Below are 20,776 nucleotides of genomic sequence, written 5' to 3'. Positions count from 1 at the left end.
TAACCTCACCACGATCGTGCCAATTGCCCACCCACACAGGATAGGGTTGCTCGCCAAATTCGACCTACCTAAGTACCTGCGCGAGTGGTCGACCGGGCGATCGTACCACGCCACAGGCCGACTCCGGACACGAACCGCTTAAGCGGTCCGTTCCGTGCAACAGTGATAACCGAGCGGTGTTATCGTCGGCCTTGACGGTTCTGATTAATTACCGGGCGTTTTAAACCCACTACGAACCCCTTATGTGATGCAAGATGGAGGGTCAATAAAAAAGGAAAAGAGACGAAGCAGAGCGGGAACAACTACACAAGCACGTTTAATTGCACACACAGACAGCATAGAAGGCACGTATCTACAGTCACAATAATCATGTACAATAAAGCAAGTCAAGCACAGTTGTAACGATAAGCCAAAGAAATACCACGACTAAAACCGACACACGGCAACACTTAAACAATACTACTTTCACGGAGACAGGCTCCACCCACAGTCATTTACACAAACCCAAAGGAAAAGCAAAGTGGCGACTTCCCTGTGGGCCATCGAGTCCCTCTCCCACGTCCGTCAGCATGGTCGCGCCTGGCCCCGACTCCTCTCGCGGTCGGCGAACCCTCTCCGGCACTCCTCGTTCGGACGCGCGGGTCCACCACACAACCGGCGCTGTCGCGTCTGCCGTCCGTGCCTCCGTGGATAGGTCGCCCGCCAAACCGCGAGCGCAGGACCAACGCGACAGGAACTCCAAGACGAGGGCCAAGACGAGAAGAGACTCAAAACTCTCAGACGACAAAAAGCTCTCGCGATAAAAGACCACCACTGCAGACGAGCGAAGAGGAAGAGAGAGGACGCGCCCCGCCAGTGTCCGTTCTTTATAGCACGGGTCTCCGCCCTTCGCTCTGCCCCGTTTTCGGCTCCACCCTCCTTCGAGAAGGTTCTCGAAAAGCGGCGTTCCCTCACCCCGACCGCCTCACGCTGTTCATCCACCAATCGGCGGCGAGCTGCCCTTCCCCCTTCCCTCACACCAAGCGCGGGGAAAAATGGCGGGAAAAGCCCACGAGCATCGTTGGTGGTTTTTGTTTGTTCCTCCGCGGAGATCGTAACCGCACGGGGCCTATCGAATGGCGAGTGGCGAAGATGTGGTAGCGTAGATGGTGGAGGTGGCGTGGTTGTAGTGTGGTTGGCACTGTTGTGGGGATGGCGTGGTTGTTGAGATACTGTTTGTTTGAAATAAAAGATAGAACAGAAAAATGGCTAACTCAAAGCGTCGCCGCCCAGATGGATCACATAAATTCCCTCTATACAACGGGTTTGGGCTAACGACACATGGACCTATTGAGATATCTTACCTGAGGACTCTTTATGGTGTAATGCGAAATTCCACAACCGTAACAATATATATATATATATATATATATATATATATATATTTATATATATATATATATATATATATATATATATATATATATATATATACATACACACACACACACACACACACAAACACACATACACACACACACACACACACACACACACACACACACACACACACACACACACACACACACACATATGTACTGTATATTAATGTCGTTCTCTGTTCTGCGACGAATGCCGTGACATCACCGCCACCATGAATGTTCTGTCTACGGCTCCCAGAAGAGCTATCTCACAGTGCTAATTCTAAAGATGTAATTTCAGGTACTGTCACAAGTACATGGAAAATGCAGTTACTGACCGAATTTTTTCCCTTGTTGGGACATCATCAGGGTAACATCGCAAGCTTCCATACACTTATGACTGAAAACCTTTCGGTTATAAAACCAGATAATGTGCGACTCCAAACTGTGAGTGGTGAACATGCCGGAGCTGAGTCCCATGCAACCCTTGATGCATGGTACTGGGAGCGATAAGTGCCACCTGCCACACGGAACATTATCTCCTGCTTTACAAAGCACAATCTGAAGTCATCATTGGATTCAGTGAAGCACAATCTGGAGTCCTCATTAGTGAAGAGGGAGATAATGTTCACGACTCCAAACTCAGTGGTGAATGTTCCGTGACTCCAAACTGTGAGTGGTGAAATAAATGGGAAACAGACCCAGGGACCATTCAAAGCACTGTACTTGCCTTGTGCTGTTTGGCAGTGGAATATGCCTGTCCTGTTTGGGGCCATACCCCACATGCTCAAAAGATAGATTAAGTTCTCAACGCAGGATCCAGTCCTTTTTGGATTGTGAGTTTTGGAATGGAATTTTGCATCAATAATGTGAATAAAAGTATGTGGGTGTTGACTAATTTTTGAACCTTTTTTCACCTTGACCTATTTTTTAAGTTCATGACCTAATTATCAACATGTTAATATTTTTCACCATAACCTGACTAAGATTTCGCTGATCAGAACGAAATTGCTTTCTCTAAATAGCCTAGATCAAGACATATTTACACTTTATTTGCATCACACCCCTCCTAGTGAAAGGCCAAGGTCAAATGACTTTCCTAAAAAAAAAATAACTTTTCTGTGATCACGCAATTTTACCAATGCAGAATCTCAGACCACTTGTCCTTCCATTATTATCCTTGACCTAATTATTTCGGATTGTGACCTAATTAACAAAACACTTTTTTAACCGTAACTTGAATAAATTTCCACTTATTTTCATGATGTTGAGTTTTATGGATAGATTGTTGATGGGGACACATTTTCTCAATTCACATTCTACCCCTAAATGTTGAAGGTTAAGGTCATATGGTGGTCCAAACAAAATATGCTAAAATTGGATCATGGGCCAAAGGTAAGTCACAGGTGATCACCAAGGGTAAGCTGGGGGAATCTTACCCTTGGCAATCATATCCATCCATTGGGACTGTAGATAGTTACACAACGTCAATACAATTTAAAACATTTATTGAGCAAACAAACAGATTTAAATGTGCGCACACAGGAGGTCTGGACAAACAAACTCACTCCAGAAATCTCAAAACAAGTGGAGAATCTTAGTCTTTATATAGTTTTCAGTAAGATACAGTTTTTATAATTTTCTGACACTGACGCCAGTTCGCCTGGTCTTGACAATTTCCAGGTGAACCTTATCTTCAGTTTTCTTAGACAGCTCCTGCTTAAATGGTTGGAACACATATTCAAATCCAGACATATTAATCGCACAGAATGTGAGAATGACGTCAAACGCCAACTCTAATGGCCATAAAAACAAGTTTCCATCCTATGTAGGTTAAAAGGTCAGTCTACTTCTTCAAAACTGGGAAGATATATTTCTTGAAGCGACTTGAGCTTAGTGGATACATCTGGACATTTTCTTAAATCTAAATTCCAACTTGTTTGTGTCTTTTATAAAAAAAATTCTTTAAGATAGCTTTGGAATGATGGGCAATTCTTCTTATATTCAACTTACTGGCAAAGTTCAACCTGTTTACACTTTTAATATACAGGTGATCTTTCCATACAGAGGAAATATCGTCCAATATTTGGAGTGGATACATACTTATCCAAGTGGATACATACTTAAAAACATCATATCATATTTGAGTACATTTTTATTTCAGGTTTAATATATTTTATTTTAATATCAAGTTTTAATCATCATCAATTTATTTATTTTATCACCCCCAAACCCATCATGATAAAAATGTATCTACAGGACCATACTCTGAACAGAGCATTGGTGTTGCTTAAGCAGTCCCCTTGGCTATTGGGTACAATCCTGGACAGGTCACCACTCCAACACAGGATACCAGCAAGCTGGCACTCATGTTGCTGACCTCAGAAGGATGACAGACAGAGTCAACCCCACCTGGTATTAATTCAACAGCAAGGAGGGTTTGAACTCAGGATCCTATGATCCCAAGCCCACCACACAAACCATTAAGCCAACACCAGGCATGTGTGTGGTTGCATATATCTAGTTATTGTTGTTTTTATCGTAGCTGTTTTATTCAGATGTAAAAAGCATTATTATTATCGTGGACCAAATCTTTTACCGTTTTTTTCTAGTTTTCCACGAGCTGCTTTGCCGCATGAGTGATGATTCAGTGGGAACTGACGTGCCTCACTTTCATGATGGCGCTGGTTCCATTTGCCTAAACAAACCCAATGATGGTGGAAACTTCAGAGAGAGAACTTATGGAAGAGCACACATCTTTGATGAATCGCACAACCACCTCATCCCTTCTGACTTGTTAATTGTAGCCGAGCGGATGAAGGGGAAAGGAAAAGCAAGCACAGTCAGTGGAAGAAGCCGACTCCGACGCCTCGTTCACAAAACCTTCGGCATCTTACCTACAAAATCCTACAGGTACCATAATGACAAAACTATACTAGATCCAGCATTAGGCACAATAACCCCAATAAATAGCTAAAGCAACTAAGCCACATCTGCAATTATTAATCACTTTCATTGATACATACTAGGTATGCTTCAGAGCTTGCATCATACATTAGCTTACCTGATCAAAGAAGTTGCACTGCCTCCATCAGGTCCTGCATAAGAGGCAAGAGCTCATTTACTTTCTAATTTAGTACCAGATAATGCTTGAATCTCAGTTCAAATAGTTCAATAGTCATTGAACACATTTTCAAATCGATTTTAAACTTGCTTGATCACATAATTGGGTTGTTAAAGGCAAAAGTCACAAAAAGTGGAAAGAGAGTGTTGAGCAACTGTCAACTGTCATGAGTGTTCAGGTCTCAGTAGTCAATAGCACAAAAGAAGGAGGAAGAAGGAGGCAGTTTGGAGGGGGAGGGTGGGTGGGTAGGGGGTAGAAAGAGGAGGACAAAGGAATGGAAGTTTGAAGTGAATCTGTAAATTGACATTACATTCACGTACAATAATCAGAGTTTTCATTACCCCAAAAAGCAAAACCCCAAACCACAAAATTCCACCCCCAAAAGTTTTCTTTTTTAAATCTATTCTCAGTACTTTATTGCAATTCTGTATCCATTATAATTTTTCTCATAACTAAGTTATGAAGTTCTAAGTACATTTTAATGATCCTGTCGTCTCAATATCTATTATAATGTTCGAGTTTGTTTCACTCGAAAGTTGAAATATTAAAATGTGCTTAATAATGTTCATCCTTGATCATTATATGTGTAATGTGTGTGGAGACAGTGGTGCAGTGGCAACCAGGCCTGGACAGTCCCAGGATGACAGCGTGGTTGGGCTACGTGCATCAGGTGGAGGGGTGCCGAGCTGGATGCTGCGTGCTTCCCTGTCTTTGTCTAACCCCGACTTACTTCAATGTCATCGCCTAATGGACTTTAACATTCCAACTGGTATTCTCTCAAACTCTACCTTTGTTTCCTGTTTCTTGGAACTATGTCATCTCCCATTTCCATTGATTGTACATGTGTGTGTACGAATTCATTGCAAGTGCAAATATGGTGGAGGTTTTGAGTTCCCCTTTTCTTTTCCTTTTTAAAACTTTTCCCCTCAGTTCTTTTTGACCTCAGTTTTGACTCCCCCCCTTATATTCCCCCCCTTTCCCTCCATTTGCACCTTATGTGTGTTTTTTCACTTCCATTTGCTCTTTCCTCCAAACATTCATTCACATCCCCCCCCCCCCCCGAATTGCATATTCTATCCTCCTTCCTCTCTCCAACCATCCTTCATTGTCCTTTTTTTTTCTCTCAAATTTTAAACCTGTGACATGTACATCTGAGTAACCTATTAGCTCAATATAATAATTTACTTGTCTTTCTTGGACCAGCTTGTTTTCCTGAAGATTAGAATACCCATCTTCAATTGTGCTGCCATCAGATAGTTGTCCCATTCGTACCATGAATCTAGTCAAATCTAACATCCACATCTTTTAAAATTAACTTCTTTGTACTATTTAGTGTTTCAACAGGGAGTTTACCCAGGTGACAGAAACATAATAGCCGAGACTTTTTGAGAAATCATGTAGGATCTTTACCCACAACCAAAATGCAGTGCAAACAGCCGACTTAACATCCCTCTCTGAAGGAATGTCTGCCCCATGAAGTAGCGCTCCCCTGTAGCATTGCAACAAGATGACGGTTTTAGATTTGATTTCAGAGGGCAAGAGATCCTTGACCAGAGAGCTTGCAGGAAAAATTGAAGATTTCCTGACATCCATCAGGCAAGTTTGGTTGGTGCTGCCTTTTCAGATCCTCGTAACATTTTATTGCCACTGCCACGTTTTCATCTCTGCATCAAGTCAACCACAATGTGTGAACTAACATCACATGGAGACCATATTAGGTGGGGCAGGAAAAATCCTCGTCACTGAAGGCCAGTGATGAATCAGTTACATTTTTACTGACAATCCGATAGTAATTACCCTTGGACCTGCTTGGTTTCCTGAAGATTAGAATCCACATCTTCAATAGTGCTGCCATCAGATGGATTTGAACTGGGGTCCAGTGACCACAGTTCAAATGTCCTCACCACTTGGCCAACACCATACCACCTCATCCATTATACTGTGTGCAATATCTAAACTGGAGAACTCTTGAAAAGGTTTGTCAATATGTAAATAATGAAGCCTCCCCTTATCGCACAGGGGAAGGCTTATAGCTGTTGTCGGGTTTGTTTCTGAATTAGCGGCCCTAATTTTTAATGGTACCAAAGAGTCTCTTCGATGACTCGGAGTAATATTTAAACCAAGGAGTAAACCATCATTTAGAATTCCCCCCCCCTTTTTTTTTTCTTCCTGAACTCCCAAAACTCCAAATTTTTGAACTGTATCAATAATCTGAGCTGTATCTCGGAGCCGACTAAGACTTTCGGAATTAAATTTTGCATCAATAATGGGAACAATAAGTATGTGGGGTTGACATAATTTTTTTGACCTTGACGCAATTTTAAGGTCATAATCCTATTATCGACATTTAAAATGTTTTTCACAAAACTCGACTCAGGTTTGTCTGATCAGAACGATATTGCACTCTCTAGATCACCTTGAGTAAGACACATTTACTTGTATTTTACATCATAAACTTCGGGGTTAGAGGTCAAGGTCAAATGGCAGTCTGAAAAGAAAAAAATGCATTTTTTGTCATCTCTCAAATTTTCCATTGCGGAATGTTCGACTGCTTGGCCTTCCAATATGTTCGTGCATCATAATTGTGGAGCTGAATTGAAGTCGTGTGCCTGATATCTGATCAGTGTCCTTGACCGACATTTTTCAGATTGTGACATAATTAACAAAAAACACCTTTTTTTTTGTCATAACTTGAATAATTTTCCTCCGATTTTCATGACATTGAGTTGTATGGCTAGATTGTAGATGGGGATACATTTTCTTTATTTGCACTTCATCCATAAATGTTGAAGGTCAAGGTCACATGGTGGTTGGAAAAAGAATTTGACCATCATTGGATCATGGGCCAAGGGTAAGTCGTGGGAGATCGCCAAGGGTAAGCCTTCACCTGGTCGAGGGAGGCTTACCATAGGCAATCGCTTTATGATCACAGATGTCTAGTTGTAGCGTTTTTTTAAGTTCCCTTGTCCAGTCCAATTAAATAAGTGAAAAGATATGGAAACTCAGCTGTTGTTTGCATATTCCACATGTACGTAGATGGACTCGAGTGTGTTGTGAGTGACTGTGTGAATGTGTGTCTGTCTGGAACCATTGGTAGTGTGGGAGCTGAAGGAATTCTTAAATATTTTTCTCTCCTTTTTCCTGTTTGATTCCCCTCCAACCCCCTTTGTTTTCCTTCTATTCATCATTTTCTTTTTCTTTCACAGTAGACTTGCATGACCAGGTGATACGGGTGTTCCGGGCTGACCAATCAAGTCGATACCTGTTGGTTGGACGTGAGACAACAGCAAGCCAAGCAGTGGCTCTGGCACTACACTTCTTTCAGCTACTAGGTCCACCAGAGGCCTATGCATTGTGTGAGGTGTCGGTAACTCCGGAATGCGTGATTAAACAACGGAGACTTCCAGAGCAGCTTTCAAATCTGGCTGAACGGATTCCTTTGAATGCACGGTGTGGCTGAACTTTGACCCACTCTGTTTGCTTGATTCTAATCACAATTATTGTGGAACTACAGTACATTTGCACATAGTGAAAGCAAGAAGGCTTATACTTACATCTTGTCATAACTGTTGCTTTGAGGCCACCAGTTTCTACTTGCAAGATAAGTTCAGCAGGACTGGACTGCTGTGTTCTAATAACGATAAATCTCGTCTGGTTATTTTCATGGTCTTCACCTTTTGCAATGCAGGTACTACCTGAAAGGAGCTTTGTGTCCTTCGGCCCTTTGTCCGGATGAAGCGGCTGCTGAACTTCTTCGTGAAAGCTATACTGGCTTGTTGCAGCTAAGCTCATCAGAACTTGCAGCACAACTCTCACTGCGACTTTTCCAGCTGTTCCGTGCTGTGGAACCGACAGAATACCTGAATGATTTGTTTCACCTTGGAGCTCCAAGTGATCCTACAGCCCTGCACCGTTTTGAAGAAGCCCTAAATCAGGTCTGAAGAATACTCAGATTGGGATGGCTGAGAGGAAAAAGCTCTGTCATATTGACATAGAGTTGTTGTGCTTCAGGCTCTATTCACAACTACTCCAGGTATCAGGTATCATAAATGTCCATAGATGCACATCAAAATCCCCCAAAGTAGTTTTATTTTTTATTTTGATGCAGAAAGATGCTGTTTTAGCTTTTTGCATCTCAAAACACCTCGTGCATTAACCTCTTCAACATTTATCAGGAAAAGGAACCCACTGCATATAAATATAAATGTATACAAGTTTACATGCTAAATATAAATGGGCACTGCCGCCCTCCAAGATGGAATACACTTGTTGGTCCACCTTTGGTGGGCAATGTGCTGTGGCACAGTCTTGGAAATGCACTTTTTAATTTTTGTCATTTTTGAAAGAAATTATATTGATCACAACATCGCCTATCATAATCCATATCATAAGATAAAGGAAGATGATTTGTAATACCGGCTACCACCAAAGGTGGAGTTATTTCCGCCACATGTCAATTTTGGAGTTTCGATGACATCCAGGTTTGCTCCATAAAAGTGAAAAAAATATATGTATTAAAATTACAATGCATTTACTACAGACACTACAGTAAGGCCTAAATCACATTTGCTCTACGGCGAGGATACGGTGGCCGTACGCCCTCTAAATTGACAGAAACGTGCGGCGGCCGCAGAGTTTCTGCGGTGGCCTCAGGGTGGCCCTACGCCGTTTGGCTATATTTTACAGGTCGTAAGGTCGCCGTGGAATTATAACGCGGAGTTATAACTTTTTTAGGTCATCTCTACCGAGATGACCTCATAAAGCCGGGCCAAATGTCCGTCCGTCCATCCGTACGTCCGTCAACAATTTTTCTTTCCGATCTCGATGAAACTTCGTTTGTGGGTAGAGGTCGATGAGTATTGTACAACGATATAACTTTTGTCCAGGTTCAAGGTCAGGGACAAGGTCATGTAAGTTATAAAAATTGCCATTTTCAAAACCTATCGAGTCTGCCATTCTACAAGATATTCGGCAACTGTTTATTGATTATGATAGTAAAAAATATTATCTTGTATCGAACTGGACAGATTTTTGAATTTCCTTCCCGTTTGATCGTCACATGATCTGGAAGATGGCCAAAAACGCCGATGCGATTCGCAAAGAAGGAAGGAGAAATGAAATATAAATAATATGGAAGAGGCAAAGCCAAGAAGCGAACGTAGAATTCTTCTTACATTCGCTTCTGACTTTACATATAACTTGTTCACAACTGTATACTTGCCAACTATACCGTGGTACGTGTAAGCGCCGCACAGCTGATGATTTTGACGCAATTTCCGGTTACTTCGGCCTGGATGCGGGATCAGCGAACAAATAATGTAAATCACGATTAAAAATTATTTTTTGATGATGCGGGAGATATCTTTATTAAAATTAACTTTGGGAAAAAATAATTCAACAAATAAATAAATAAACGATCACTTCTGGTCAAGAATAAAATAAATTAAAAGTTCCGGAAAGACTTTCAAAATCACTCCCGGTAATGTTAAATACTAAATAAACACTTCCTGTCATGGAAAAAATCACCTTCGGAAGTAGAAAATTAACTTTGGGAAAAAATAATTGAATAAATAAATAAACACTTCCGGTCATGATCTCCCGGCATGCATCATTCCCCATGAAAAAAACCGGAAACAAAAAAAAACCAGCAACAAAACAAAAAAACGGAAGCAAAATGGTCATAGCCAACGACATGGATTCACAATTGCCAAGGTATTGTGTTGTTTTTGTTGTTTCCTATTCTCTCATGTGCACGCGTTAAGTAATATTCACAAGATATAAATAAAACCCAATCGTGTTTATACACCACACAGCGTTTAACAACAACCGGAAGCAAAAAGTCATAGCTAACGCCACGGATTCGAAATAGCCAGGGCTATTGTGTTGTTGTTGTTATTTCCTATTCTCTCACGTGCACGCGTTAAGTATTAAGTTCACTTCGTTTGCTATAAAACACATTTTTAGCCTTTTATATTTACACATTTTCCGCCGAAGGTGCAAAAGTTTCAAAACCCGAAATGTAAACGTCGGCATTTATTTTCAAAATATAATTTCGTGCGCGCGCGCCAAAATGCCGAGTCATCTTTAACCAAACTACTGCACAGTAGTCCGGTCATGGCGTCTGAGCAGTGGCCAGCGTGGTTCAGATTGACTGCGGTTTCTGGGGTGAAGGTGATTGTTAAGAAGTATGTCCGCGGTATAAATTCGAGTGACTGTATTGGTGATTTAATCACGCAACATCTTGACAACGAATATTCTGGCCGAACGATTGCATCAATTCAGTGCAGCAGCAGGGATAATTCGCAGGCTTCTCTCGATCGTGCTGATATCTAACATAATCACCGGCGGACATCGGGCTGCAGGCTGTGGGGCGAGGCCACGGATCCCGGATGAGGGGATAAGTGATAAATTACGCTACATGCTTCAGGCTTTCTGATTAATATATCAATGAGTACATTCCATAATTAATGAATTAATAATTAATGAATCTGACATATAAAATGTTTTTTCTTACCTGACATGTTACTTTGTGCAGTGTCACGAAACTTCTGTGGAATTAATAATTAATGAATTTGCGAGCTCTAACGATTTTCCAAACCTCAATATCTCTATAAATACTTGACCAATTTTCATTCTGAAAGTTGCATTATAATCAGTGAAGAATAATCTACAGGATTATCATAATCTCAGAGAGCTAAGCCTATTTTTTTGTTTTTTTTTCTACAACCGGAAGTGAAATATCCCCAGAGAGTGGAAGGACCGGAAAACTACGTATTGCACTTACTGGTGATTCTGATGTGTTAATCCGGGTACTAAATGAACAATACATATTTATTAATTATGTCATTAGTAGTATTATCCTAGTGTATCTCTGTGAACTATTTCAATCTAAACGGTTAGTTTGGACTGTTTCTCGGTTACCTGAACTGAACATTGAGAACTTGTGGTATTATAGAGATGACCGTCAACCCCACACGGGGGTAATTTTTCATTTCTACGTTCGCTGTAGCAATTTGACAAGCCGAAAAAAAAAAAAAGTGGTAAAATTTTTTTTTTTTTACCCATTCGTTACCGTCCGTCTGGCCGCACTTCACCTTAGGGCCCCCTGCGGTCGCCTTGCGGGCACCTTGAGGCTACCTTGCATCTGCCTTAAATTCTATGGCCGCCACAGGACCCCCTTAAGGTCACCGTGTGACATCAAATCAAAGACCGTACGGCAACCCCACGTTTTCGGTCTCCACAATTTCTAAGACCTAAAGCCTAAGTCACATTTGCTTTACGGCGAGGATACGGCGGCCGTACGCCCTCTGAATTGACAGAAAAGTGCGGCGGCCACAGAGTTTCTGAGGTGGCCTCAGGGTGGCCCTACGCCGTATGGCTATATTTTACAGGCCGTAAGGTCGCCGTGGAATTATAACGCGGAGTTATAACTTTTTTCATTTCTACGTTCGCCTTAGCAATTCGACAAGCCGAAAAAAAAAAAAACTGGTAAAAAAATAAATAATAATTAACCCATTCGTTACCGTCCGTCTGGCCGCACGTTCGGCTTAGGGCCCCCCTGCGGTCCCCATGCAGTCGCCTTGCGGGTACCTTGCGTCTGCCTTGAAAATTCTATGGCCGCTGCAGGAACGCCCTAAGGTCACCGTGCGACATCAAATCAAAGACCGTACGGCAACCCCATGTTTTCGGTCTCCACAATTTATAAATACGCCGTGCAGCTCCCCGAAAAATAAAAACATATGTGACTGCTACATTGTGTGACCGTGGAAATACTGCGGCCGCCGTATAATTGCTAGTGGCCGTAGATTTTGGAGACCCCCACGGCCGCCGTGGCAAATGTGACCTAGGCCTAACTCCAGGGACCAATTGAATACTGACAAACACTATTATATGTCAGTCTATTTCATACCAAATGCCCACATCCTCATTGATTCATTTATACCGATGTAATGTCACAATGTCATCCTACTGATGCTCTTATTTTGTTACTGCTCACCTACAAGGCGTTTCTTCATTAGTCCCCCAAAAATGGAAGTTACTCTGTTCAAAGTGACAATTTCTTCAGAGAGAAAACTCCTCAAATACTGACCCTTTCGTCATTGTTGTTCGGATGCAGCACATGAGTGCGGGCTCGCATCAGTTCTTGCAGGGGAAAGGGGTGCTGTTGATGAAGTACCACTTGTTGATGAAGTACCACCTCCTGGTGGTTCGAGCAGGAATTTGGAATTTGGCGAGGATGCTGGCGATACATTATACCACTGACCTTTGGAAACAGTGTTTTTCCAAAACATCAATTGCACACCGGAACTGAGTCTGGAGAAGAAAATATGACTTGCATGTCGACTTATGTCACTGTTCAACATTGACTCGAGTTGCTGTTGTGTCTGGGATAAATGTTTCAACCAGACTTTTTGATCAAAACAATAATCTTCTTTCAAATGCCATTGGATTGGCAACGTTTTTTTAGAGGTTTATGTCGAGATTTGAAAGCCACCTAACTACATCAGGTGTGAGCCTGTGAATGTCAGCCATGTCTGAAGGTAAGGAACGGATTAGGACATTCAGATATAATATGGGTCATGGTTTGAACTGGGTGCCCACAATCACATTCGGGTGATGGCCTCATCTTCCATTGAAAAAGCTTTTGTTCACGTCTTTCATGGGATGTCTGTATTCCAGGCTTGCACCACTCTTTGTGGAGTACGTTAAAGCCTTCAGGCTCTACTGGATGGTCAGAAACGCAGTTTTTGGTGGGCCATCGATAAATTCCAAGCAGCCTGTCATTGTTGGGTGCCGTCTAGACTGGGCTTAATACTACTCGCTGTGATAGGCTTTCGGGACTTTCATCTTGTGTCAGGATTTTTAATGTCCTAATGGAAAGGTATCTTTGGTTTCCTGTTCCTTTGGCCCAAAATACTGTTGGTCTGAAAATCTCGCTGAATCTTTGGAGGTTCAAGGTGCAACAAGATCGGGAGCCAGTCGACAGGTGTCAACTTCATCCGAAACAAGTTGGAACGCACTTCAATCGGTGGTCTAAGAGCTTGGTATGGAATGAGTAGTAAACATTAACAGAAAGGGATGAATAACATAGCTTATTGATTTTCCAATACCTTGTTTGCATTGTCAATTGGAATGTTATAAAGCCTTGCTCTCACTTCATATAGCACACTTGAACGACGCCTTTCATTCTGTATTCCATCAGCACTACAATCATTTTGGGAAGCCTGGTGTTGGCTTAGTGGTTCGGGTGGCGGCTTGGGATCCCAGGGTCCTGAGTTCAAGCCCCGTTGGCTGCTGAATTAACACCAGGGGGTTGACTCAGCCTGTCATCCATCTGAGGTCGGCGAAGTGAGTACCAGTGTACTGGTCCCGGTGTATGCCCCGGTTAGAATAGGTATACCATATCCCTGTGTGTCGTAAGAGGCGACCAGGGTTGGCGTCAGGAAGGGCATCCGGCCATAAAACATTGCCTCAAGAAAAAAGCCTAACCCCTGCACAGCAGGGGAAAATGGCTGTAAAAACGGTCATTTTTTTTTTACTACAATCATTTTGGGACTCGTACAAAAGGGTGCTTAAAATTAGCATTTAAACTTACACACATTTGTATTTATATGCAGTGGCTTTGTTTTCCTGATGAATGTTGAAGAGGTTTATGCACGAGGTGTTTTTAAATGCAAAAAGCTAAAACAGCATCTTTCAGCATCAAAATAAAAATAAAAGTACTTTGGGGGATTTTGATGTGCATCTCTGGAAGTTTATCATACCTGATAAATGGGGGAGAGAGAATTGGGAACACATTTATTTGGAGAAAATTTGCATGCTCCCTCCACCCTGAACCTCCTGGGTTGTTAATTTTTTTTTTTTTTTTACCCCAAAAAGCCACCCAGGCACACCCCGAGAACAACGACCACTTTTCAACTCATTCCATTCATGCAAGTTCCAGGGAACTTGTGTTATAAAATTTGTAATCGTGTGATCGTTCTGAGAGTGACCAGCTTCAAATATTATTTACCGAGCCAGAGATGATGGCAGACCATGAATGTATCTGGAATATCTGATTTGTATTTGATGGCAGCATGCAACACTTGTGTAACAGCACTGCTCTCCGCTGGCTCCAAGCATTGAACTTGCAGGTAGATACAGCAAGTATAAAATAACAAAGAGCATGTCTAGGGTGTAGAGCCTGTATTTACAGAGATCTAGGACAGACATGATTGGAGAACCTGACTCCAGATGTTTCCCTGACCTATCCCTGAAGTATCGGTCAGCACCCACTCGCTTAGATTATTCGAACGTTGTGGAATGGATTACTCAAGAGGCATTGCAGTCAGTATCCAGTAACTGCATCATTTGTTCTATTTAAGTGATAATTAAAAGTTCCTTTTTAAAAGTGCGTTTCGACTGCATACAGATAACCACATGTCTTCTTCACAACAGCACACTCAACAACCAAAAGCAATAACTTGTCTTTCCTCTCCTGTGTGCCCCTCACCTTACTTCTTAGGAAACGTTCTGGGTTGCCACTGAGGTGCTTGGAGAGCCGAGTCAAATGAAGCGTGTGAAGGTTATAAAACACTTCATAAAGATAGCATGTCACTGCCGCGCCTGCAACAACTTCAACTCTATGTTTGCCATCATCAGGTGTGTGCTCACAAAATAGGCACTGGCCAAATTTACGACAGCAAAACCTTTGTGATGTAGACTGTCTTTAATGACTCCAATAGTCCAGGCACGAATCGATATCCAAAAATCAATGTCCATGTTTCCATTGTGAGAAAACACAGAAACATCCCAGCTGATCGTAAACAATCTGCCATCCTTCGGAGAGTTAAAAGCTTTGATGTTTTGTTTGAAGGTGTTCAGTCACCATATATTTTTTAAATTAACAAGATGAAAAATGTGAAATTTTGTGCATGTAACACTTGTTTAATTGTCAGTATGTTAAGAAAAATCAGCAAACACTTATTTAGCAGTGATCACCTTTTAATGCCTCAGGTTTAAGTTGAAACTCCAGAAAATGCTTGTCTTGATCTCGTAATTTATTCTTTCACAAAACAAAATATAGCTTTATAGATCGATAAGACAATATTTGAACAAATGCAGTAATCTGGAATGGCACTTTAGAGAGCACGTACCTCCACCAGGCTGAAAAGTTTATGTTTTGTATCCCATTGATAGGCCAGATCTACAGCTGGATGTTAACCAAAATCTCATCGGCTTGTTCTTGTCAAACAGCCCAAATCACCCACCAAGTTTTATCCGAATCTATCCATAAATCTTTTGAGATATCGTGCTATATATCGTTTTTAGCTCGCCTGTTCAAAGAACAGAGAGCAAAAGCGATACCCCCGCTCAGCATCAGCGTCAGCGTGAGCATGAAAATGTTAAATTTTTTGATGCGTTATTTTTAACCTCCGCCATCGAAGATCAGAGGTTACTGTTTTCACCCCTTTTTGTTTGTTTGTTTGTTATCTTGCCAAACGAAGTTTTTGCAAGATATATTAGTCAGCTTGTATTTTTTTTTGTTTTGTTTGTTTTTTGTTTGTCTGTAATCACATATAAAAAATTCTGCAGAGCACAGTTATCATTGGAAATTTTTGTAACTTCGCATATCAGAGGCCTATAGAGGTCCCTTTCAGCGCACAAAATTTTGAAGGTCAAGGTCAAAGGTCAAGGTCACTTTGTCGCAAATCAGGGGAGTCGACGAAACCCTTATTTTTTGAGTCATTTTGATCGGATCGTCTTCAAACTTCATGGGAATATAGTTCATGGTCTGGCGCTCAGCTGATTAATTTTTGGTGGCGATTGGCCTTGACCTTCATATGTTTTTTTTTTTTGTTGTTTTTTTTTTTGTTTGTAATCATGTATAAATCACTCTGCAGAGCACAGTTATCATTGGAAATTTTTGTAACTTCGCATATCAGAGGCCTATAGAGGTCCCTTTCAGCACATACAATTTTGAAGGTCAAGGTCAAAGGTCAAGGTCACTTTGTCGCAAATCAGGGGAGTCGACGAAACCCTTATTTTTTGAGTAATTTTGATCGGATTGTCTTCAAAGTCCATGGGCATATAGTTCATGGTCTGGCGCTCAGCTGATTAATTTTTGGTGGCGATTGGCCTTGACCTTTATGGTTAGCGCCTGAGGTCAAACATATTTGACCCCAAAGTCAAATTTTCAAGTTTTAGGAACCATATCGTGTAGTACCTCAAATTGAACACCTCGATGAGTGCTTTCTAGATACGTCAAGCTTGAGACATTATGACGTCATTTGGTGACGTTATGAGGCAAACGCATATTTTCATGGTTACTCTGTAGAACGATTCTCATCGGAATCTCTCGTAGGTATATATTCCTCAAGGAGTCGCTCCTGGTGGATAGCAGCTCTGTTCTCCTCAGTGTGACCTTAAAGAAGTCACACGTGGTCACCTTTTGGCAAGATACGGGTCACCCTGCGGGTGACATTGGTTTATTTGTTTGTTTGTTTTCAGAACAGTATTACGGAAAAACTCCTCGACGGATTTCGACGAAACTTGGTGGGGGGATTGGGTATGGTCCAAGGATCATGCCATTAGATTTTGGACTTGGTCCCCCCCACCCCCCCAAAAAAAATAGAGAAAAATTTTTTTTGCATTTCTACATGTTTTAAGTGATTTCCAACCCCCCCCCATAAAATTTAGAGAAAAATTTTTTTTTTACATTTATACATGTTTTAAGTGATTTCCAACCCCCTCCCCCCCCAAAAAAAATTATTGGAGAAAAAAAAATTTTTGCAACTTTTTTTTCAACAAAATTTTGATTTCTTCTTTTTGCATTTCTACATGTTTTAAGTGATTTCCAACCCCCCCCCAAAAAAAAAATGTTGGAGAAAAGAACTATAACTCTGTCAGCACTGTTGACATCATATTTAATGAATAAGATATAAGGTTAACTTGAGTGACCCAGCAGTATTGGCGGTGGAGGTTTTGCACTCTCCCGAGTGCTCCCCCTCTAGTTTCCTTTCTAATGTTTTTATCTACCACACTATTTTCGATACGCATGATATATATATGTATGTATGTATATATATATATATATATATATATATATATATATATATATATATATATATATATATATATATATATATATATATATATATATATATACATATCGGGGCGTATTATGTGATACCGGTCGTCCGTCCGTCTGTCTAAATGTCTCTGTCTGTCTGTCCGTCCGTTCCTGTCCGCACTCTAACTCCCAAAGTTTTCAACTTTCACGTTTCATATTTGGTACATAGGTACAGACTGTGGAGACGGTGTGTCGCGACATACGTTCGTCATCTAAAGTGGTTGTCATGGCAACCAAGATGCTGTTTTTCCATCCGTTCCTCTCTGCACTCGAACTCCCAAAGTTTTCAACTTTCACATTTCATATTTGGTACATAGTTACAGACTGTGGAGACGGTGTGTCACAACATATGTTCGTCATCTAAAGTGGTTGCCATGGCAACCAGGATGCTGTTTCCATCCGTTCCTGTCCCCACTCTAACTCCCAAAGTTTTCAACTTTCACGTTTCATATTTGGTACATAGGTACAGACTGCGGAGACGGTGTGTCGCGCCATACATTCATCATCTAAAGTGGTTGTCATGGCAACCAGGATGCTGTTTTCTATCCGTTCCTGTCCGCACTCTAACTAGCAAAGTTTTCAACTTTCACGTTTCATATTTGGTACATAGGTACAGATTTTGGAGACGGTGTGTAGCGACATATGTTCGTCATCTAAAGTGGTTGCCATGGCAACCAGGATGCTGTTTTCCATGTAGTAGCACAATTCTGTATATACCTTCTTGTTAGGGCGTATATTGTGCTCACTTGCGCTCTTGTTACTGATTACAATATACAAATACATATATTGCTTTATAATTATACTTCACTGCAATGCTTTATAAAAATATTAATTATTAGACTCGTCGTTTAAAAACGATAAATGTATAAACAGGCGAGCATTGGGTGGCTTTGACACCAACTCTGGTTAACCCTATCTCTAAATGATGAACAGTCACTTTAAAAATTCCAGTATCCGGATCCAGCTCCAGATCATCACCAAAATCGAATCAATTCATCCTTTTCACATACTCAACCTGCCAACAAATTTCGCCTGAATCTGTCTGTAACTTTTTGAGATATCCTGCTCACAGACAAAGACAAGCACAAAGACAAATGGCGGAAAAACATAACCTCCATCCACCTTCAATGGTGGAGCAAATTGTAAGGAAACCTACCACGAACCCCAATCAGTGTTTCTTTAACATTACCAAGACAAAAATACAAAAGACAACATGATGTTGCGATTGTACACTCATGTATTAAGTTTAACGAAAATAAATGAAACTGCAATGTGAAAGGCCAATTTATATTGTGACAGATTTGGGATTCGGGGGTTACCAGGAGGGGAAGCACTCGGGTTCCTCCCAAATGCCCGGCCCTGGAGGCCAATGCACCGTGGATAACTCCGCTGCCTGGCAGGTTGCTGAGCAACCACGAACATCAATTAACTTTGTCAACTCTAACACGGTTCCCTGCCGACACCGTTTACCTGAGGAGCTGACTCGATTAACCGAGGTTCGTGCCCTCAATACGTACCCGTCTAACTATTTAAGTATGGCCTTGTGAGAACTGTGGGTACGTACTGGCTAACAAGAGCAAATCATGAGGGGTAAAATTTGCCGTCTCACAATCATGCAGACAGTGCTGAACCAGTGGAGGAAAGGACACTATGAGCAGTTTGAACTGAACAATTAACAAGGGTTTATTGAAAAGGAAGCACAAAGAAAAGCATGTGGCACAGTGAAGATCAGGGGTTTATTCACAGGGGGGTATTCGTACAGCAAGGACATAAGTATGTGTGGTGTGGCAAAAGACATACAATGACACAGATTCATGCAATAAAGAGACAAAGAGCAGAACTAATCTGAGCTATTTATCTAACAGTCTTACTTTGATTAACATGACAGGTGCCATCAGAATCACTCCGTGGAAGGAAAGATGAGCAAGAGAGATAAGAAACACTGAGGCATTGGCAACCTCTGGCTTACTCAGCACTTACTAGTCCAAAGTGCAGGGAGGGTAAGGGTGGGCGTTAATGAAAAACAAAGGGGATGTCTGGGTGCATGATGAAGAGGTGCGAGTGGGATGTCGTGCTGGGTGCTTGGAGTGAGAAAGACAGGATGTGAGTCAGTCGTTGTTCTAAAAAAAAAAAACGGTTGATCAGTCTTTGCCCTTGTTGATGGCTCTTTTTGCGTCCACAGTAGAGGAGTCGGAAAAGGAGAGAAAGAACGTGTAAGGATTAGAACTGCCGAACATGTGTGGTTGTTGATTTCGCCTCTTGCCCAATACTGTGGCCAGATTGGATGGCGCTCGGTCTTCTTGCTTCCTCAGTGTTCCGTTACATTCCTTACCCTTCAGCAGTAAGCACCAATGAACCTTGTAGAATCCATTCCATCCAGCAACAACCCAGAAACCACCACACGAGCTCTTCTCCAGTGAACAGCTTCGACATTTAAGGGCCTCTGGAGGGGTGGAGTTTGGCAGGGTCACTGGTGAAATCCCCGCCTCTTGTAGGTGTGGTTCCCGGGAGCACGGGTCATGCATTGCCCTCTTTCCTCCGAGCGCGGCATACCCATTGGTTCAGACATGCTCCGGGGTGACATCACCCTCTCCATGAGTCCGCCGGTTTACAATCACTTTAATTTACCCTCCGAATGTGCCATGCACACGAGCTCTTGACTCAATATGGGGCTGATGTGCAGTGGTCCCCATCTGTCGCTCTAACGCCCGGGAAGGGCATGGATAGCATGGTGGTCCTTGCTGATCAAGGAACGTGAAGGAATGATAAGCGCACACCTTTGTGTAAAGGCTCCATTTGTGGCAGTGCCGGGTTTGGGTACGAGTGTGAAACAAAGATGTTTATGAGCAAGGTGAGATGATGATCCTGAGGTGCGGGAAGACGGTTTGTGGTGGTGAGACGTATGAGATTGGTGTGGTTGGCGAGTTGAAGCATCGGAGTTGGGTAAAAGCGATTTGGACAATTAGTCATGCAGCTTAGGACCGGATTTGAGATGGATATGGACGTTCCGGACAAAAGCGCCAATTTTTTCCCACATGTTACCCGTTACCTTAGCTTTCCATTTTTGATATGAGCCACTTCCTCTGAATACATTATGGTGGCCATCTTGGATTTTCAAGATGGCCACCATGTCAAAACTTA

General features: G+C 41.9%; 2 protein-coding genes across 6 annotated transcripts in view; one reads left to right on the top strand and one right to left on the bottom strand.

The window, feature by feature from the left end:
* The window catches only part of LOC147018613 (rap guanine nucleotide exchange factor 2-like), a 213,699-nt gene that overhangs the window by 129,570 nt on the left and 63,353 nt on the right, over positions 1–20,776 (top strand). For 4 of the 5 annotated variants that reach the window (XM_085898460.1, XM_085898457.1, XM_085898456.1 and 1 more), the window contains 5 exons: positions 4,013–4,313; positions 5,130–5,293; positions 7,731–7,974; positions 8,213–8,459; positions 15,029–15,165. In XM_085898460.1, coding sequence (XP_085754586.1) covers positions 4,013–4,313; positions 5,130–5,293; positions 7,731–7,974; positions 8,213–8,459; positions 15,029–15,165 — 1,093 coding nt within the window. The remainder of the gene's footprint in view (positions 1–4,012; positions 4,314–5,129; positions 5,294–7,730; positions 7,975–8,212; positions 8,460–15,028; positions 15,166–20,776) is intronic. The other variant, XM_085898458.1, reaches the window with a different exon arrangement.
* Positions 1–20,776, bottom strand: part of LOC147018617 (uncharacterized) — a 57,644-nt gene that overhangs the window by 25,923 nt on the left and 10,945 nt on the right. The window contains exon 2 of the mRNA XM_085898461.1: positions 4,465–4,498. The gene's annotated coding sequence lies outside the window, so the exon portion shown is untranslated. The remainder of the gene's footprint in view (positions 1–4,464; positions 4,499–20,776) is intronic.

The sequence above is a fragment of the Eptatretus burgeri genome, chromosome 10 (genome assembly GCF_056783735.1).
Source record: "Eptatretus burgeri isolate ZD-2024b chromosome 10, Ebu_testis_v1, whole genome shotgun sequence".
NCBI lineage: Eukaryota > Metazoa > Chordata > Myxini > Myxiniformes > Myxinidae > Eptatretus > Eptatretus burgeri.
The sequence above is the reverse complement of the archived record's forward strand: the minus strand, read 5'-3'. Positions and strand labels throughout refer to the sequence as shown.